This window comes from Moesziomyces antarcticus, assembly GCF_000747765.1.
Source record: "Moesziomyces antarcticus DNA, scaffold: scaffold_v10008, strain JCM 10317, whole genome shotgun sequence".
Taxonomy (NCBI): Eukaryota; Fungi; Basidiomycota; class Ustilaginomycetes; order Ustilaginales; family Ustilaginaceae; genus Moesziomyces; species Moesziomyces antarcticus.
Window position 1 is genome coordinate 539,022 of NW_014639002.1, and position 14,017 is coordinate 553,038.

Sequence of the window (14,017 nt, forward strand, 5' to 3'; positions counted from 1 at the left end):
CCTCTGGTGCTGACACGTCGTAGTCTTCCAACCATGATGTCCGCTGCCGCTGCCGCGATGGAAACGCGATGTGAATTCGCTGGTGCTGTCCGAATGCGTTTCTACTACCTAGGTCGTATCTGGTTTCGATGCTGTCGACTGCTGTCTGCTGATCATGCTGTCATGCTGAAACACTTACAATCTTGATGTGGGATGAGTCCTGGTGGGAAGGAAGAGAAGCTGGCAGCGACGACCAACACCATACGCTCGTCTCGTCTCCGGACTCTGAGCGGATCTTCGTCTTGGACAACTCGCTCGCCAGCTCCACCCAAGCCGGAGCCTGACGCTCAGATCGGGCGCGCTTCCTTGGCGCAGGGCACAGCCGACGGCGGTGTGACTGCGTTGAGCTGCGACATTTTGGTCTCGATGGAGGAGAAGGTGGGTCACGTGCAAGCAGAAAATAAAAGTTCCCACGTTCGAAATTTCGACTGCTTGCCTGGAAGCAGATTCGGGCCAGAACGGACCCTGCTATGCCCCTCTGCCAAAATTGGAATTCCGGTGAATTTCAGGCTGCCTCACCACTCTCCATGCACGGTGCACAAGATCGCCGTCTGCTGCCATGCGAATTCTCGTGGCCGCTGGCTGGCAGCACCGAGCCGCGCCCAGTTACGCGCGCAGGCCGTCTGTGAGCTCAGCGGCTGGTCAGGCGGTCAGGCCGGGCCTGCTGGCCAGTCTTTGGGCCACCGGCGATGCAAGCGTGCAAAATTGACGGCAGCAGATGGCAGAGCTTGCGAATTCGACGCAGCGGAGGCTGAGTTGAGAGGCTCGACGAGTGGCGCGCGTCCCGACACTATGGGAGGCCACGCCGCCACCTCTCCTCCTTCTGCTCTCCATATCGTCAAGGTACTCATAAACGTAAGCGTCTACACCAGCCCTTGTCGCATCGAACCCGCATCGGTCTGCTCGTCACTGCTGCGCAACTCTCGCCATCTCGCCATCTCGCATTCAGGTACGCCATCGCCGCCAGCACCCATCGACTCGCACTACCTGAAAGCGGCTCAGAATCGCCACATTGCATCATTCGACACTCGCTCGCACCAAAGCATCCGGATGATTCGCCACCGCCACGCCATCGCTCGACATTCTGGACCGACCTTGCTTGCGCCCTTGGCCATCCATCATTCACAGATTCCCACTTGAAGGCCAATGTGCAAAAAGCATCGGCGTTTGGCTTCGGAGTCGGAGCTTTTCTCGTTGCTGCATCAATGGACGCGATCATAGGCGCGACCTTGACGTAGGGCCGAATTGCACACATCGCAGGCCAGGCTGGAGATTTTGGACAGACGCACAGCGAGGGCGAATCTCGAAATGCAGCAGGCTCAAACAGAAATTTCCACCCAGCCCAGTCCCGACAGACCGATGCGCGCCCATTTCGATGCGACCAGACCAGCGCGTCCCGTCTCGCTTTCCCAATCGACCACCATCTGACTCGACCGTTGTCTTTTTCACCTCGTCGACACTTGTGACACTTGCAGGCCCTCGATAACACATATTCAAGATGGGTAAGGTTCACGGATCCCTCGCGCGTGCCGGTAAGGTCAAGTCGCAGACCCCCAAGGTCGAGAAGCAAGAGAAGGCCAAGCAGCCCAAGGGCCGCGCTAAGAAGCGTCTCTTGTACACCCGACGGTAAGTTTGCCCTAAGCCAAGCATGAGATTCAAGCAGCATCGAGTCGACCACCAGCAGCGAGGCCGCGCCGACCTCGGCAACGATACATCACCACCATGACACCATGGAAGCTGCATCATCTTGGCATCAGGTCATGTCGGACGGCATGCAATGTTCTTCGCCCATCGTCGCATCACCAAGCAAGGAACGGGTCTGCGATCGCCAGCGTCAACCCGATCTGGCGCAATACAGTTGCCACTCGCATTTGTTGGGGCTCGAACCTACGCGACGAATAAGGTCTTCTCGTGATCTTGACGAATCGGCGTCCTCACCACCTGACGAGGTTGACTTCGATGTTGCTGGAAGCTCATGCTAGATTCGCTTTCAACCTGCTCCTTGGTTTCTGACACTTCTGCATCTTGATCCTTTCTAGATTCGTGAACGCCGTCACCACCCCCGGTGGCAAGCGCCGCATGAACCCCAACGGCGAGAAGTAAACTCGCCCGTTTGGACTGTTCACCCTCATCATGCACACACATACACGCTCGGTTCGGCTCAAGATTAATGCCGCTCCATTATTGCTAGGATCGTCTTGTCGAGCCAATACGAAAAAAGGGATGGCGATTGTTTCCTGACAAGGTCGGAGCGGTCGTCATTCCACGCATTTCTCCCACACATTACATTTTCATCGCACCGTTGCGGTTTCGAATTCGGTTGTGGAAACGAGGCCGACTTGTATCATCATGCAAAGAGCGCGTTGCCACGCACGTGTTTTGCGATTCATTCGCTCGAGGTGGGGATGGGGGTGGGGCGAGTAGGAAGACGCGGGATTATTGAGAGATGGCTTCTGAGCGGTCCGGTGTAGGTGTTGTTGGAGTGGATTGCGCAGGGTCGGTGGTGGGAGGGAGACGGAGCTGGTTGAAGCGCGCGATGAGGTCGTCGTCTGTTGTATCCTGCGGCTTTGCAGCGAGTTGCGGCTCTTGTGTGACTGGAGTCTTTGCATCTTCCTTTGGCGGAGCTTCGTCTTTCGATTTCGCATTCTTTTCGTCGAGCAGCTGTTGGAGCTCTTGTTGGATCTCGTCTTCATCCACGTCACTAGGCGCGGTGGTACGAATGGCATCGTCGACCTCGCGCTGGCTAGCCAACGACTGTTCGAGCGCCTCGACGGTGCGATCGACGTTGTCGATGTTGAGTTCGGGTTGGGCAAGCAGCTTGTGCATCACCTCATTGCTCGTCTGGTATGCGCGCACGATTTCGACGTCGCTCTTGGCCTGTTCGATGCCGATGAGGACGCGCGTCATGGTCTCGCGTGCACCCATGCGTTTGGTCAACACCTCCTCCAACGCCCGCCTGCTGCGCACGTACGATGCAGCCTGCGCCTTGTTCCCCTTGCGCAACGCCTCCTTGGCCTGCGCAGTACGTCGACCCATCTGCGCCTCGAGCGAGCTGATCTGCATCTCGACCTTGCGCACCGTCTCTTTCACCGCCACCACCCCGCGGTCCTCCTCGCTAATCCGCTCCGCCACCTCATCTTCACTGGCGGCGAGCTTGATTATGCCACCGCTGGTGGTGAGCACGCCGCCGCAGTCGCGAGAAAGATGCGTGAGGACCAGTTGGACATCGCGCTCGCTTGGATGGAAGCCGAACTGCGATGCACAGACGCGCGCGAGGCGCTGCCGAAACTCGGCCGTGGTCATGAGCGCCGAGATGGGGCTGAGCGTTGCATCGTGTTCGAAATGGTGCATGAGGAAAGCAGAGGCGATGCGGTGCACGAGGTCGTACACGACCCAGTCGCCCCGTTTGTCGCGAAACAGCCGCTCGTCTTCGCTGTAGTCGTCATCGGCCGCCGAGCCGGTGACCATGCCGAGCACCGACGATGCCGCCCACCGTGCCGGCGTCACCAGCAGCGCCGACGCCACGCCTCCAGGCGTCGGCAGGTAGCCCCGCAGCCCAGAGGCCTGTTTGGCGGGCCCATGCAGCGGCTTGCTGCTGTGCAGGAACTTGGATAGTGGTGTCACTGTGTTGGCGCGTTCGAGCTCGGCGAGCACGCTGCCGAGACCGAGTGGACGGCCGACGCCTTCGACCGTCCAGCGCGCCTTGGTGCTCTCGTCCAGCCGGAACACCGTGCGGTCTGGCAGCGGTGCTGAAGAAGAGGCAGAGGCGACGTCATCGTCGAGAGAGTCGAGCGAGGAGGGATCGAGCGCCGGTGGGTCGCGGTCGAGCTGCACGCCCTGCCACGTGACGTCGATCAGCGTGTCCTTCCACCACTCGATGCTGGCGCGGTAGCCGGCCGGGTTGCTCTTGCGCTGCCGTGACAGATCGGCATACAGGGCCGGTAGGGGCGAGGCATGCGACCGTGGGTCGCGGAACGATGGGTGCTTTGAGATGTACTTGGCGACACCCGCCGCTGAAGAAGAGGATGAGGACGAGGAGGCGTCCGGAGACATGCTTGCGGTGTCAGGTGTATGGCAAATCCAGCGACAGCTTGTGATGATGGAGGAGAAGGGTGGAGCGATACGGTGATGCGGGGGACGAGCTGTGTGGCGTGCGTTGTGGTGAAAGGCATTTGTGTGGAGGTGTTGGTCTGCCAAAAAAGCCCAATTTGGCACTTCTTGGGGTCGCATCATTCGGCTCAGCCTTCCTCCTCACCTTCCACCATCCGATTCTCGTTCGCAGCGATGGCGCGGCCTTACCAGCAGCACAACGGGCTCCACAGCTCTTCGCAGCCATGACGGCACCTCGCCCTTTCTGGAAGCCTGGCTCGGCGCGGCCAGGCAGCTCGCTCGACCGCGACTCGGAAGCGGAGCCATCGCTCCTCACATCTGCCGTGCCCTCCTCTTCCGCGTCTCTGCCCATCGCTGCGCAGCGAGACTCGATCCTCTATGCGCTCGAGCGCCATCAGGTGCTCATCGTCGTCGGAGAGACCGGCTCCGGCAAAACCACGCAGATCCCACGCTTTCTATATGACGCAGGCTGGACCACCGCCGCCCCGGCTTCGGCGGGCAACATGATCGCATGCACGCAGCCGCGTCGCGTCGCCGCCGTATCCATCGCCGCCACCGTCGCTGAGCAGATGGGCGTCAGGCTAGGCCACGAGGTCGGCTACACTATACGATTCGAAGACAACTCGTCAGCCGCCACGCGCATCAAATACATGACCGACGGGACGCTCTTTCGCGAATGCATCAAGGACCCGTTGCTCACCCGGTACAGCATGATCATGGTCGACGAGGCGCACGAGCGCGGCGTACACACGGACCTGCTGCTCGGTGTGCTCTCCAAAATCCTGCGCAAAAGGCCCGAGCTGCGAGTCATCGTGGCGAGTGCCACCATCGATGCGCTCACTTTTAAGGACTTTTTCGAAGACAGTCGCGTCGTCTCGCAAGGCAGTGACAAGCACCAAGAAGACCGAGCGACGGTGCTCCAGATCAAGGGGAGGTCATTTCCTGTGCACGTGGCGTACCTCGACGAGCCGTGCGAGGACTACCTGCAGAAGACCGTCGATACCATCTGGAACATCCACCTCGCTGAGCCGCGCGGCGACATCCTTGCCTTCCTCACGGGCCGCGACGAGATCGACACCGCCCTCCAAATGCTTGCGGATCGGCAGCTGGATCTGCCGGACTCGGCAGCGCGCATGCATCTGCTGCCACTGCATGCGGGGCTGTCGGCGTCGGAGCAGACGGCAGTGTTTGCTCCGCCGCCCTCGTCGGCACTGCGCAAGGTGGTGGTGGCCACCAACATCGCCGAGGCGAGCATCACGCTCGACGGCATCGTCTACGTCGTCGACTGCGGGCTCGTTAAGCTCCGCGCCACGACGGGTGCGGGGAGGGATGCGCTGGGCGTGGTGCCCATCTCTCGTGCGTCGGCGGTGCAGCGTGCGGGGCGTGCGGGGCGGACTCGGGAGGGCAAGTGCTTCCGGCTGTACACGCAGCGGTATGTGGAGCAGATGCACGCCTCGACGCCGCCCGAGCTCACGCGCGTCGATGTGGCCGCACCCGTGCTCATGCTCAAGGCGCTCGGCATCGACAACCTCGCGCGCTTCGAGTGGGTGCCGCCCGCGCCGCCGCCCGCGCTGCTGGCAGCCGGTCTGCAGAGGCTCGTGGAGCTCGGTGCGCTCGACGAGTATGCGCGGCTGACCGATCGCGGGGCAGTGATGGCCGAGCTGCCGTTGCCGCCGCATCTGGCACGGATCCTGGTCGCGTCGGCCGAGCCGGCGTTCGCATGCGCGCACGAGATGCTCGCCATCCTCGCGACCATGCAGGTGAGCACGCTCTTTGTCTCGCCACACACGCCGCAGACGCAGTTGAGCCAGCGTGCGTTTGCCGCGCAGCAAGGCGATGTGTTTACGCTGCTCAACGTCATGCTTGCGTTTAGCGACGAGCGTGTGGGACGCAAGAGTGCAAAGTGGGCGCAGCGGCACCGGCTCAACTTTGCGGCGCTCAGTCGTGCGCTGTCGATCCGGCAGCAGCTCGAGCGCTTCATGGTGCGGTTCGGGCTCGATGCAACGTGTTCGGTGCGCGGGAGAGAGGATGCCGTGGAGCGTGTGACGAGGTGCATGCTCACGGGTCTGTATGCCAACGTGGCGCGCTACGACCCGGTGGGCATGACATACACGACTACGGCGGGGCACAAGGCGTGGGCGCATCCGGACTCGGTCTTCTTCAACCGACGCCCGGAGGCGGACTGGATCGCGTATGGCGAGGCGGTCGAACAGGCCACACCGGATGGCACCAAGACGTACCTGCGCGACCTGCTTGCCCTGCCGCACCTCGAGTGGGCGACGAGCGCCGTGCCCGGCTACTACGCCGTCAGCACGCAGTGGGGCACACGATCCAAATCACCATCCTAGCAATTGATTCGAATGGGTAATGCGGCTAGAGAGGTGTGACGTCGCATCGAACGGCGGTGTACAGGTCGATGTGGAATGCAGCGTGGACGTCGGGCTTGTACGTCGAAGCGACGAGCGTGTAGGATCCTGGCTTGAGCAGTGTATCGAGCGCGGCGCCACAGGGTAGATCGGTGTATGCGCCGCTATTGGCCACCTCTTTGTCGTCGTACAGTGCTAGATTGACGTAGGGTCGTACGCTGTCTTGGGTCGGGTTGGCTTTGATCCTTGCCACCAGTGCGGTCATTCCGGGGGGAGGAACAACAAGGCGCCAACTCGGATTGTTGCCGTACCCCTCATTGCCACGCGAACCTTTTGCGTTGCTTTGCGTCCAACTTGCCGTGATGCGTCTGTGGAACATTCCTGCACCTTCTTGTGGGATCGGCTTGAGCTGGACTGGATGGGTCGATTCGATGTTCAGAGTAAAATCGGCGGTTGTGGCTGCTTCGAACGTCGATGCGATGAGGGTGTAGATCCCGGGACGCAGACCTTTTCGACCCGGATTCGAGGTGTTGCACAGTGCAAGGCCGTGATGATACATGCCGCTCGAAAGCACTACATCGCCTTGGGTGAGACTCGTCACACGACCTCCCCTCGCGGTACCTGGATACGCCAGCAGCAACTGTACGGGTACCCGTCGATCGGAACATTCGAGCGTTAGACTCAACTGCACCTCGTCCGCGCCGGGGATGGTGAGTGTGTATTGCGGATTCGACATGAACGTGGGTAGTGTCGCATTGCCGCCCGCTGTGCGACTCGTCCATGCGCCAGAGAGCGACTCGCGAAACGCCAGATGCGTCCGCACTTGCGACATCGATACGGCGTGGTGCGAGTAGATCGAAAGCGTATACCGCGTCTCCACCGCGCGCGACGTACGCCTTGACGCCACCACGGTGAAACTTCGCTCAGCCACATCCCCGTTGCGAGAAGGTGCGGGTTTGAAGCGCACCAGACAGTGCGTACCGTCCACATAGGCCCCTACTTGCCGCGCTTGCCCCAGAGGCTGCGAAGATGGCTCGCCGCGCGACGTGTCGTCTTCAAACACGTGCACTGCAATGTACTCTGCCTCGTGCGCTGGCTCGGCGTTGGGTCGATCGTGCGTGCTGGTAATGTGCCGCGTAAGCAACATCCACACCTCCTCCCCTTCACCACCAGCGTCCGGGGTTGGGGACATCACCAGCCGAAACCTCGGATCCGCCTGATCGACCTTTCCCCCACCCTGCGGCGTGGGAGCGCGCCAGCTCGAATGCACGCTGAGCGTGCTTGCAAACAAGCTCGGGTCCCAATTGAGAAAGAGCGAGTCGAAGTGCGTGCAGAGATCGTCCCAGGTGACTGTAAACGTCGCGCCATCCTCCACCTTGAGCCGCTGCATAGCCTCCACCACATCGTCCTCTGGCTTGGTATCGATCGCAATGCTGGGATGGTTGTGTGCTGCGTGTCGCCAGGGATTCATGAGTGTGACGTACCTCTGGCTTGCGCTTACTCGCACGTCCAGGATCGCATAATTATGGCTGGGCACCAGTCCACCCTGCGTCTTGCTGGGCGTGCCCACGGTGGCGAAGCACCTGCCCTGCGTCCAGGCGGCATGAAAGCGGGACCAGGACTTTTCGCGCTGAAACCCGGCGTGGCGGAGGAAGAGATGTTCGGGCACCCACGCGGTGAGCGCATGCGCATCGATGCTCGCATTGGATCCGCCGAAGTCGTACCCGCCCATGAGCGTGAGGTATGCCTTTTCGAGCAGCGCTGGCCAGACACTGTGGCCTTTGCGACACGATGCACCCATGATCCGCTCACCGCCCTCGCGCGGGTAGTACGGAAGATGGTCGTCGATCTCGATGCATCGAGCGATGCCGTTGATGTGGAGCTTCACGCGGTATCGACCCGTTGAGCTGGGTGAGGGGAGACCGAAGGCGTCTTGTGGGTGGAGAGAGGAGGTGGCGAGGGAGGTGCCGAAGAGAAAGTCGTGTTCCGCCGCCGCTTCGAGCGCAGCGACGAACGAGCAGTCGGTTACAATGTCCTGTACGATCTCGTGTCCGCGCAGCCTTCGACCCCATCCTGCATCTGCACCTGCAACCTGACCAGCACGCTTGTACTGTGCCTTCTTTCCGATCTGAACCGGCGATAACTCGGGCTGTGCCTGAACAGTCGAGCTGTGTTCGGACCATGCAGGAAAGTGTCTCGCGTTGATCTTGGACGAGGCGGCTAGGATGGATGCCTGCTGATCGGTGCTCAGCACATCGCGCTCGACGCGACGCACATTGTGGGCGCTCTTGATCTTCTCGGCGCGTGCGGTCACCTTGTTGGCCATCTGCTTGAGTCGATCGCGTGTGCCATCGTGTGCGGGGACGGGGTGGGTGGAGAGCAGGTGCAGGAAGAGCTGGCCCGAACGCACGTACAGCTCAAACGCGGACGAGTAGTCGCGTGCAAGCTCCGCCTTGGTCGCCCGCTGCGCATGCTCATACGCTGCCGACAGCGATGCATCCCAGCTCCCGCCAGGCGCACTCATAACGAAGCGCTGATGGTCGTCCACTTTCTACCTGCGCAGCTGGGCAGAGGTGGAGGTGGATCGCGGCGCGTTGCACGCCCGCTCCTAAATTTCCGCCCGCCGTTAGGTTCCGCGCATGGCCTCATTTCAGGGTCCACCTTCTCACACACTCAAACGCAACTGCATCTTGTGAACACTGTCAATTGCTCCGCCGTTCAGATGTTGGCAAAGAACGCATGGCCCAGTGCATCTTTGGCGCTGATGCGCTTGGCCGGATCGAGCTCGAGACACCTTTCGAGCAGGTCGACGAGCGCATTGGTCGCCTTGACCTCCTCGGGCTTGAGCCTCTTGGCCGCATCGGATGGCAGCAGACGCGAGCGCACATCCGCACTCGGCTTGCCGATCATCACCCTGCGCACCACCTCCTTCCCCGAACTCTTGTCCGTCTCCACACCAAGAAAGGCGTTGGTGTCGTCAAAGTGCTGTTCGCCAAACTGGCTCTTGCGCAGCTGCTTGGCCGTGAACCTGCCGCGCGCCTCCTGCATCAACAGCAGCATGTGATTGTTGGTCCGGCCCGGGAAAAGGATCTTGCCCGTGGCGAGCTCGTAGATCGTACACCCCGTCGACCACACGTCGATCGCACAGTCGTATGGCTGGCCGAGGATGATCTCGGGCGCACGGTAGAAGCGCGAGACGAGGTAGGGCGTGATCTCCATCTCGCTCACGTACGACGCCGAGCCGAGGTCGCACACCTTGAGCGTGGTCTTGGCGTCGTTGACCAGCACGTTGTCCGGCTTGATGTCCGCATGCATCACCTCGTTCTTTGCTAGATGCGACAGCGCGAGCAGCAGCTGGTGCGCATACACGCGCACCGCCTGCAGGTTGAGCCCCACATCGCGACCGTACCTGCGCACAACGTCGCGCAGGTTCATGCCGAGCGACTCGAAGACCATGCACAGATGGCCCTTGTAGTCGAAATGGCGCTCCAGCCGCACCACGTGCTTGCGGTCGTCCGGATCCGCCGCGTTGAGCTTACGCAGCATGGCGACCTCTTTGAGCCCCGCTCGATACATGCTCTCTTGGACACGCACGATCTTGATCGCGACATGGCGGCCGTCGGATCGCAGATCTCGCGCACGCACCACCGACGCGAACATGCCTTTGCCCAGCACCGCCGAGATCTGGTAGCGCTCGTCGAGCGTCTCGCCGAGGATGGTGCGCAGGTAGCCGTCGTTGTCGTCCCAGTTGCTCGACAGGTTCGCCATGCTCGCCGCAGCCGGGTCCGAGATGGGTGCTGCAGTTGCTTTGACCGCCGATGGGGCGACCGAGGCGCCGCGCAACGGGACGCGGATGATCTTGGTCTTTTTGGGCTTGGCATCCGACTTGGATGCATCGTCGTCGTCCGAGAGCGCAAACATGTCCATGTCGTCCTCGTCTTCATCGTCGGTCACTTCGATCTCCTGGAACTCCTCGTTGCTCTTTGATAGAGGTGGCTCGGCTGGGTGATTTGCGGGTGGTGGGGCGACTTGGCGTCGTTTCTCGAGGCGCTCGAGCTCTTGCGCTCGATCAGCGTCCGGATCGAATTCGGCTGCGGATGCATCCTGGGCATTCGCACTGCCATCGGGTGCGACATCGGTGGTGTAGGTGGCGGTCTTGACCAGCGAGAACGGCTGCTGAGATTGAGGCTGGGCCTCTTTCACCTCGCTCTGCGGAGTGGACACAGCAGTGCTGGGAGCAGGAGTGCCTTCCGAGGCCTGGACGCTCTGGGAGCCGCGATGCTTGTCGAGGATGGCCTGCCTGCGCTTCCGGCTCTCTTCTAGCACGCGGCGTCTTTGCTGCTCCTCATCGATGCCGGAATCGTACGCATCTAGCAGACGGTCGAGGTTGGGATCTGCGTCATTGGGCGGTGCATCCTCCCTCCTCAGCCGCTTGTTCGGTGGCTCTGTATTTGAGGACGCACGGAAAGGGCTGAGTGAGCGTCGAGTGCTCCTACTCGAAGAAGTGGCATGGCGTGATGGACCCGATGCGGCAGCCTGTCGTGGATGAGACATGGCGCAAGCCAAGATGCAAGCAAGCAGCAGGAACGAGAAGGTGAATCTAGTCAGCCATCAGATATACAGCGATGAACGCCAGTGTGCCGGGCGTGGCTGCTCGCGGCCATTCAGGCTCGAAGCGACGGGCCGACAGGAAGCTTGCCTCTGATCTTGGTCACAGCCTTGGGCGGCTGGTGGTCATCAACAAGGATTGAGAGACGTGCGGCAGCTGGGGATTAGCCAGCAAGGGTGGGATATCGATATGATGGTTGGTGTGATGATGGAAGGACTGAGCGACAAAACTCAGCTCGGAGCTCCGAGCAATTCAGGGTCTGAGCGGGCATGCAAGAAGCCGCGAATTTCTCCAATCGATGCCTCCACTTTTGCTTCACAGCGAGAGGCCCCGATCGATATTATGCACTGCGTGGCGGGCGTGGCGGACAGTTTCGGCTTCCTCTATCGGCTTGACTGAGTGGCGGGTTCGGCTCGTCACTACATCGGACAGCACAGATCGACAAGCAGCAGCGGAAGAAGAAAAACGTGGGCGGCAGGGTAGTTCTATTCGGCACTTGATGCCATCATTGCGCTGCGGTTGACACCTGACCGAGGCGCAGCCGGCCGTTCGGGAATGGGAACGGAAGGTCCAGATCAGGCTCGAGCGCAATGTGCGGAGCCCGATGCGCGATGCACGGTGCCCCTCTGGCTGGCGCACGTTCGATTGAATTCGAAACTCGGCGCTGGCTTACAACACACCAAACCGCGCCGTCACAGCCTCCGAGGCCTCTGCATTTGGAAATCGAAACTGCCGCATCGATGGGCACGCGATTTTTTGGCGATTTCCGACTTTGAATCGGCCGATTACAGACGAGCCGCGCCGCGAGCTGCTGCCGCATCTTCTGCACAGATCACGCTGCACCGCCTGCGATAACGCAACTCAGCCACGCTGCGCAGCACACACACACTGCCCTAATGCCCTCCGCCTCACCTCGCCACGCCCGGCCCTGCCCTACACCCTTACGCCCGAAGCGAGGCACTGCACCAGTGTCGGCGGTCGAGTGGCGCCTAGCTCAGCAAAGCCGCTCTCCACACGCGCGCTGTCTCCCCGTCCCTTTGAGAGAGCCGTGCGCAGCCGCCCGCACTCAGCCAGTCTCCACCGCGCAGCAACCCGCGCCGCACCGCACCCGCTGTATATAATCACTCGAGGCTCAGTCGTAACCATCAGCTCCCTTTCCACAACGCACATCACCAGATACCTGCTACTCACCTCGGTATCCTCGCATCCTTCATTCTCACCACCATCTTCGTCACCATCAACCACCCGTTTGCATCGGTAACTCGCACTGCAGATTATAGCCAGTAAGTGGAGCATTCCCATCCATCCGCCTCTGCGACGTTCATGCACGTCGCCTGCAGGGTCTGTAGGCGACGCGCACTCTCCACCAATGAACGCCTGTTTTCTCCCCTTTCTCGCCTCTCCCCCGCAGCATACTGACCTTTGTTCCTCCGCCCTTTTCCCTCTGCTCCAGGCCATGCAGATCTTTGTCAAGACTCTGACCGGCAAGACCATCACCCTCGAGGTGGAGTCGTCGGACACTATCGACAACGTCAAGGCCAAGATCCAGGATAAGGAGGGAATCCCTCCCGACCAGCAGCGTCTCATTTTCGCAGGAAAGCAGCTCGAGGATGGCCGTACCCTCTCGGACTACAACATCCAGAAGGAATCGACTCTTCACCTCGTTCTCCGCCTGCGTGGTGGTATGCAGATCTTCGTCAAGACCTTGACCGGCAAGACCATCACCCTCGAGGTCGAGTCGTCGGACACGATCGACAATGTCAAGGCCAAGATCCAGGACAAGGAAGGCATTCCTCCCGACCAGCAGCGCCTCATCTTTGCGGGAAAGCAGCTCGAAGATGGCCGCACCCTGTCTGACTACAACATTCAGAAGGAGTCCACCCTCCACCTCGTCCTGCGTCTCCGCGGTGGTATGCAGATTTTCGTCAAGACCTTGACTGGCAAGACCATCACGCTGGAAGTCGAGTCTTCCGATACCATTGACAATGTGAAGGCCAAGATCCAGGACAAGGAGGGCATCCCCCCTGACCAGCAGCGATTGATCTTCGCCGGCAAGCAACTCGAAGATGGTCGTACGCTGTCCGACTACAACATCCAGAAGGAGAGCACGCTTCATCTCGTCCTCCGACTCCGCGGTGGTATGCAGATTTTCGTCAAGACGCTCACTGGAAAGACGATCACTCTCGAGGTCGAGTCGTCGGACACGATCGACAACGTCAAGGCCAAGATTCAGGACAAGGAGGGTATCCCTCCTGACCAGCAGCGTCTCATCTTTGCCGGCAAGCAGCTCGAGGATGGCCGCACTCTTTCGGACTACAACATCCAGAAGGAGAGCACGCTGCACCTCGTGCTGCGTCTGCGTGGCGGCAACTGATCGGTCCTCGACGAATAGGCAGCTCCTCTGCAATGATACATTGATTCCCCCTCGAGCCCAAGCCGTCGCACGTGCACCGGCTTGTGGTATATCCCCTTTTCTTCTTGCGAATGCTGTGTGTGCGTGTGAGGAGAGTGTGTGGAGCTGTGCTTACGACTGTGGCTTGATGGATTGAGCTCATGACTCGGGCTTGTTGGCAGAACTGGCGAAGGTGAGCGGATGAGAAGAGGCTGCGCGCGGATGCATGGCGTGGACGCACATGGAGGTGTGCAGGCCATCACGAGGGTGGAGAAGTGAGCAAGAGGGCGCATTTGTGGCACGGTATGTGGCTCAACCTCGGCACACAGCCGCGTCGAGAGGGTGATATTGATTCACAACCTGGGACTCTGCACCATGCGGATCGGCGCGTGCACAACCAAGCTTCATCTTGCACCGCTCGCGCTCACACTGTGCACACGAAATGGAGCTCTTGAATTTGAAAGGTACTTTGTTGGCGATAGGGGGGGAGGGGGGGCTGTG

At 60.7% G+C, this 14,017-nt stretch overlaps 6 protein-coding genes across 6 annotated transcripts; 3 read left to right on the forward strand and 3 right to left on the reverse strand.

Moving 5' to 3' along the window:
• Positions 1–33: 33 nt before the first annotated feature.
• PAN0_008c3608 (uncharacterized protein) lies at positions 34–1,179 on the forward strand (the record flags this gene model as incomplete). The annotated part of the gene is made up of 3 exons (XM_014801109.1): positions 34–115; positions 302–417; positions 583–1,179. The coding sequence occupies 3 exons, from the start codon at positions 34–36 to the stop codon at positions 1,177–1,179; spliced, it is 795 nt and encodes a 264-aa protein (XP_014656595.1).
• Positions 1,180–2,475: 1,296 nt separating this feature from the next.
• Positions 2,476–4,092, reverse strand: PAN0_008d3609 (snf7-domain-containing protein; the record flags this gene model as incomplete). The annotated part of the gene is made up of 1 exon (XM_014801110.1): positions 2,476–4,092. The coding sequence occupies one exon, from the start codon at positions 4,090–4,092 to the stop codon at positions 2,476–2,478; it is 1,617 nt and encodes a 538-aa protein (XP_014656596.1).
• A 281-nt stretch (positions 4,093–4,373) lies between these two features.
• Positions 4,374–6,497, forward strand: PAN0_008c3610 (pre-mRNA splicing factor; the record flags this gene model as incomplete). The annotated part of the gene is made up of 1 exon (XM_014801111.1): positions 4,374–6,497. The coding sequence occupies one exon, from the start codon at positions 4,374–4,376 to the stop codon at positions 6,495–6,497; it is 2,124 nt and encodes a 707-aa protein (XP_014656597.1).
• Positions 6,498–6,522: 25 nt separating this feature from the next.
• On the reverse strand, positions 6,523–9,039 carry PAN0_008d3611 (cysteine proteinase; the record flags this gene model as incomplete). The annotated part of the gene is made up of 1 exon (XM_014801112.1): positions 6,523–9,039. One exon carries the CDS (start codon positions 9,037–9,039, stop codon positions 6,523–6,525), a length of 2,517 nt encoding a protein of 838 aa, XP_014656598.1.
• Positions 9,040–9,233: 194 nt separating this feature from the next.
• Positions 9,234–11,069, reverse strand: PAN0_008d3612 (kinase-like protein; the record flags this gene model as incomplete). The annotated part of the gene is made up of 1 exon (XM_014801113.1): positions 9,234–11,069. The coding sequence occupies one exon, from the start codon at positions 11,067–11,069 to the stop codon at positions 9,234–9,236; it is 1,836 nt and encodes a 611-aa protein (XP_014656599.1).
• Positions 11,070–12,493: 1,424 nt separating this feature from the next.
• On the forward strand, positions 12,494–13,498 carry PAN0_008c3613 (ubiquitin; the record flags this gene model as incomplete). The annotated part of the gene is made up of 1 exon (XM_014801114.1): positions 12,494–13,498. One exon carries the CDS (start codon positions 12,494–12,496, stop codon positions 13,496–13,498), a length of 1,005 nt encoding a protein of 334 aa, XP_014656600.1.
• Positions 13,499–14,017: the final 519 nt, after the last annotated feature.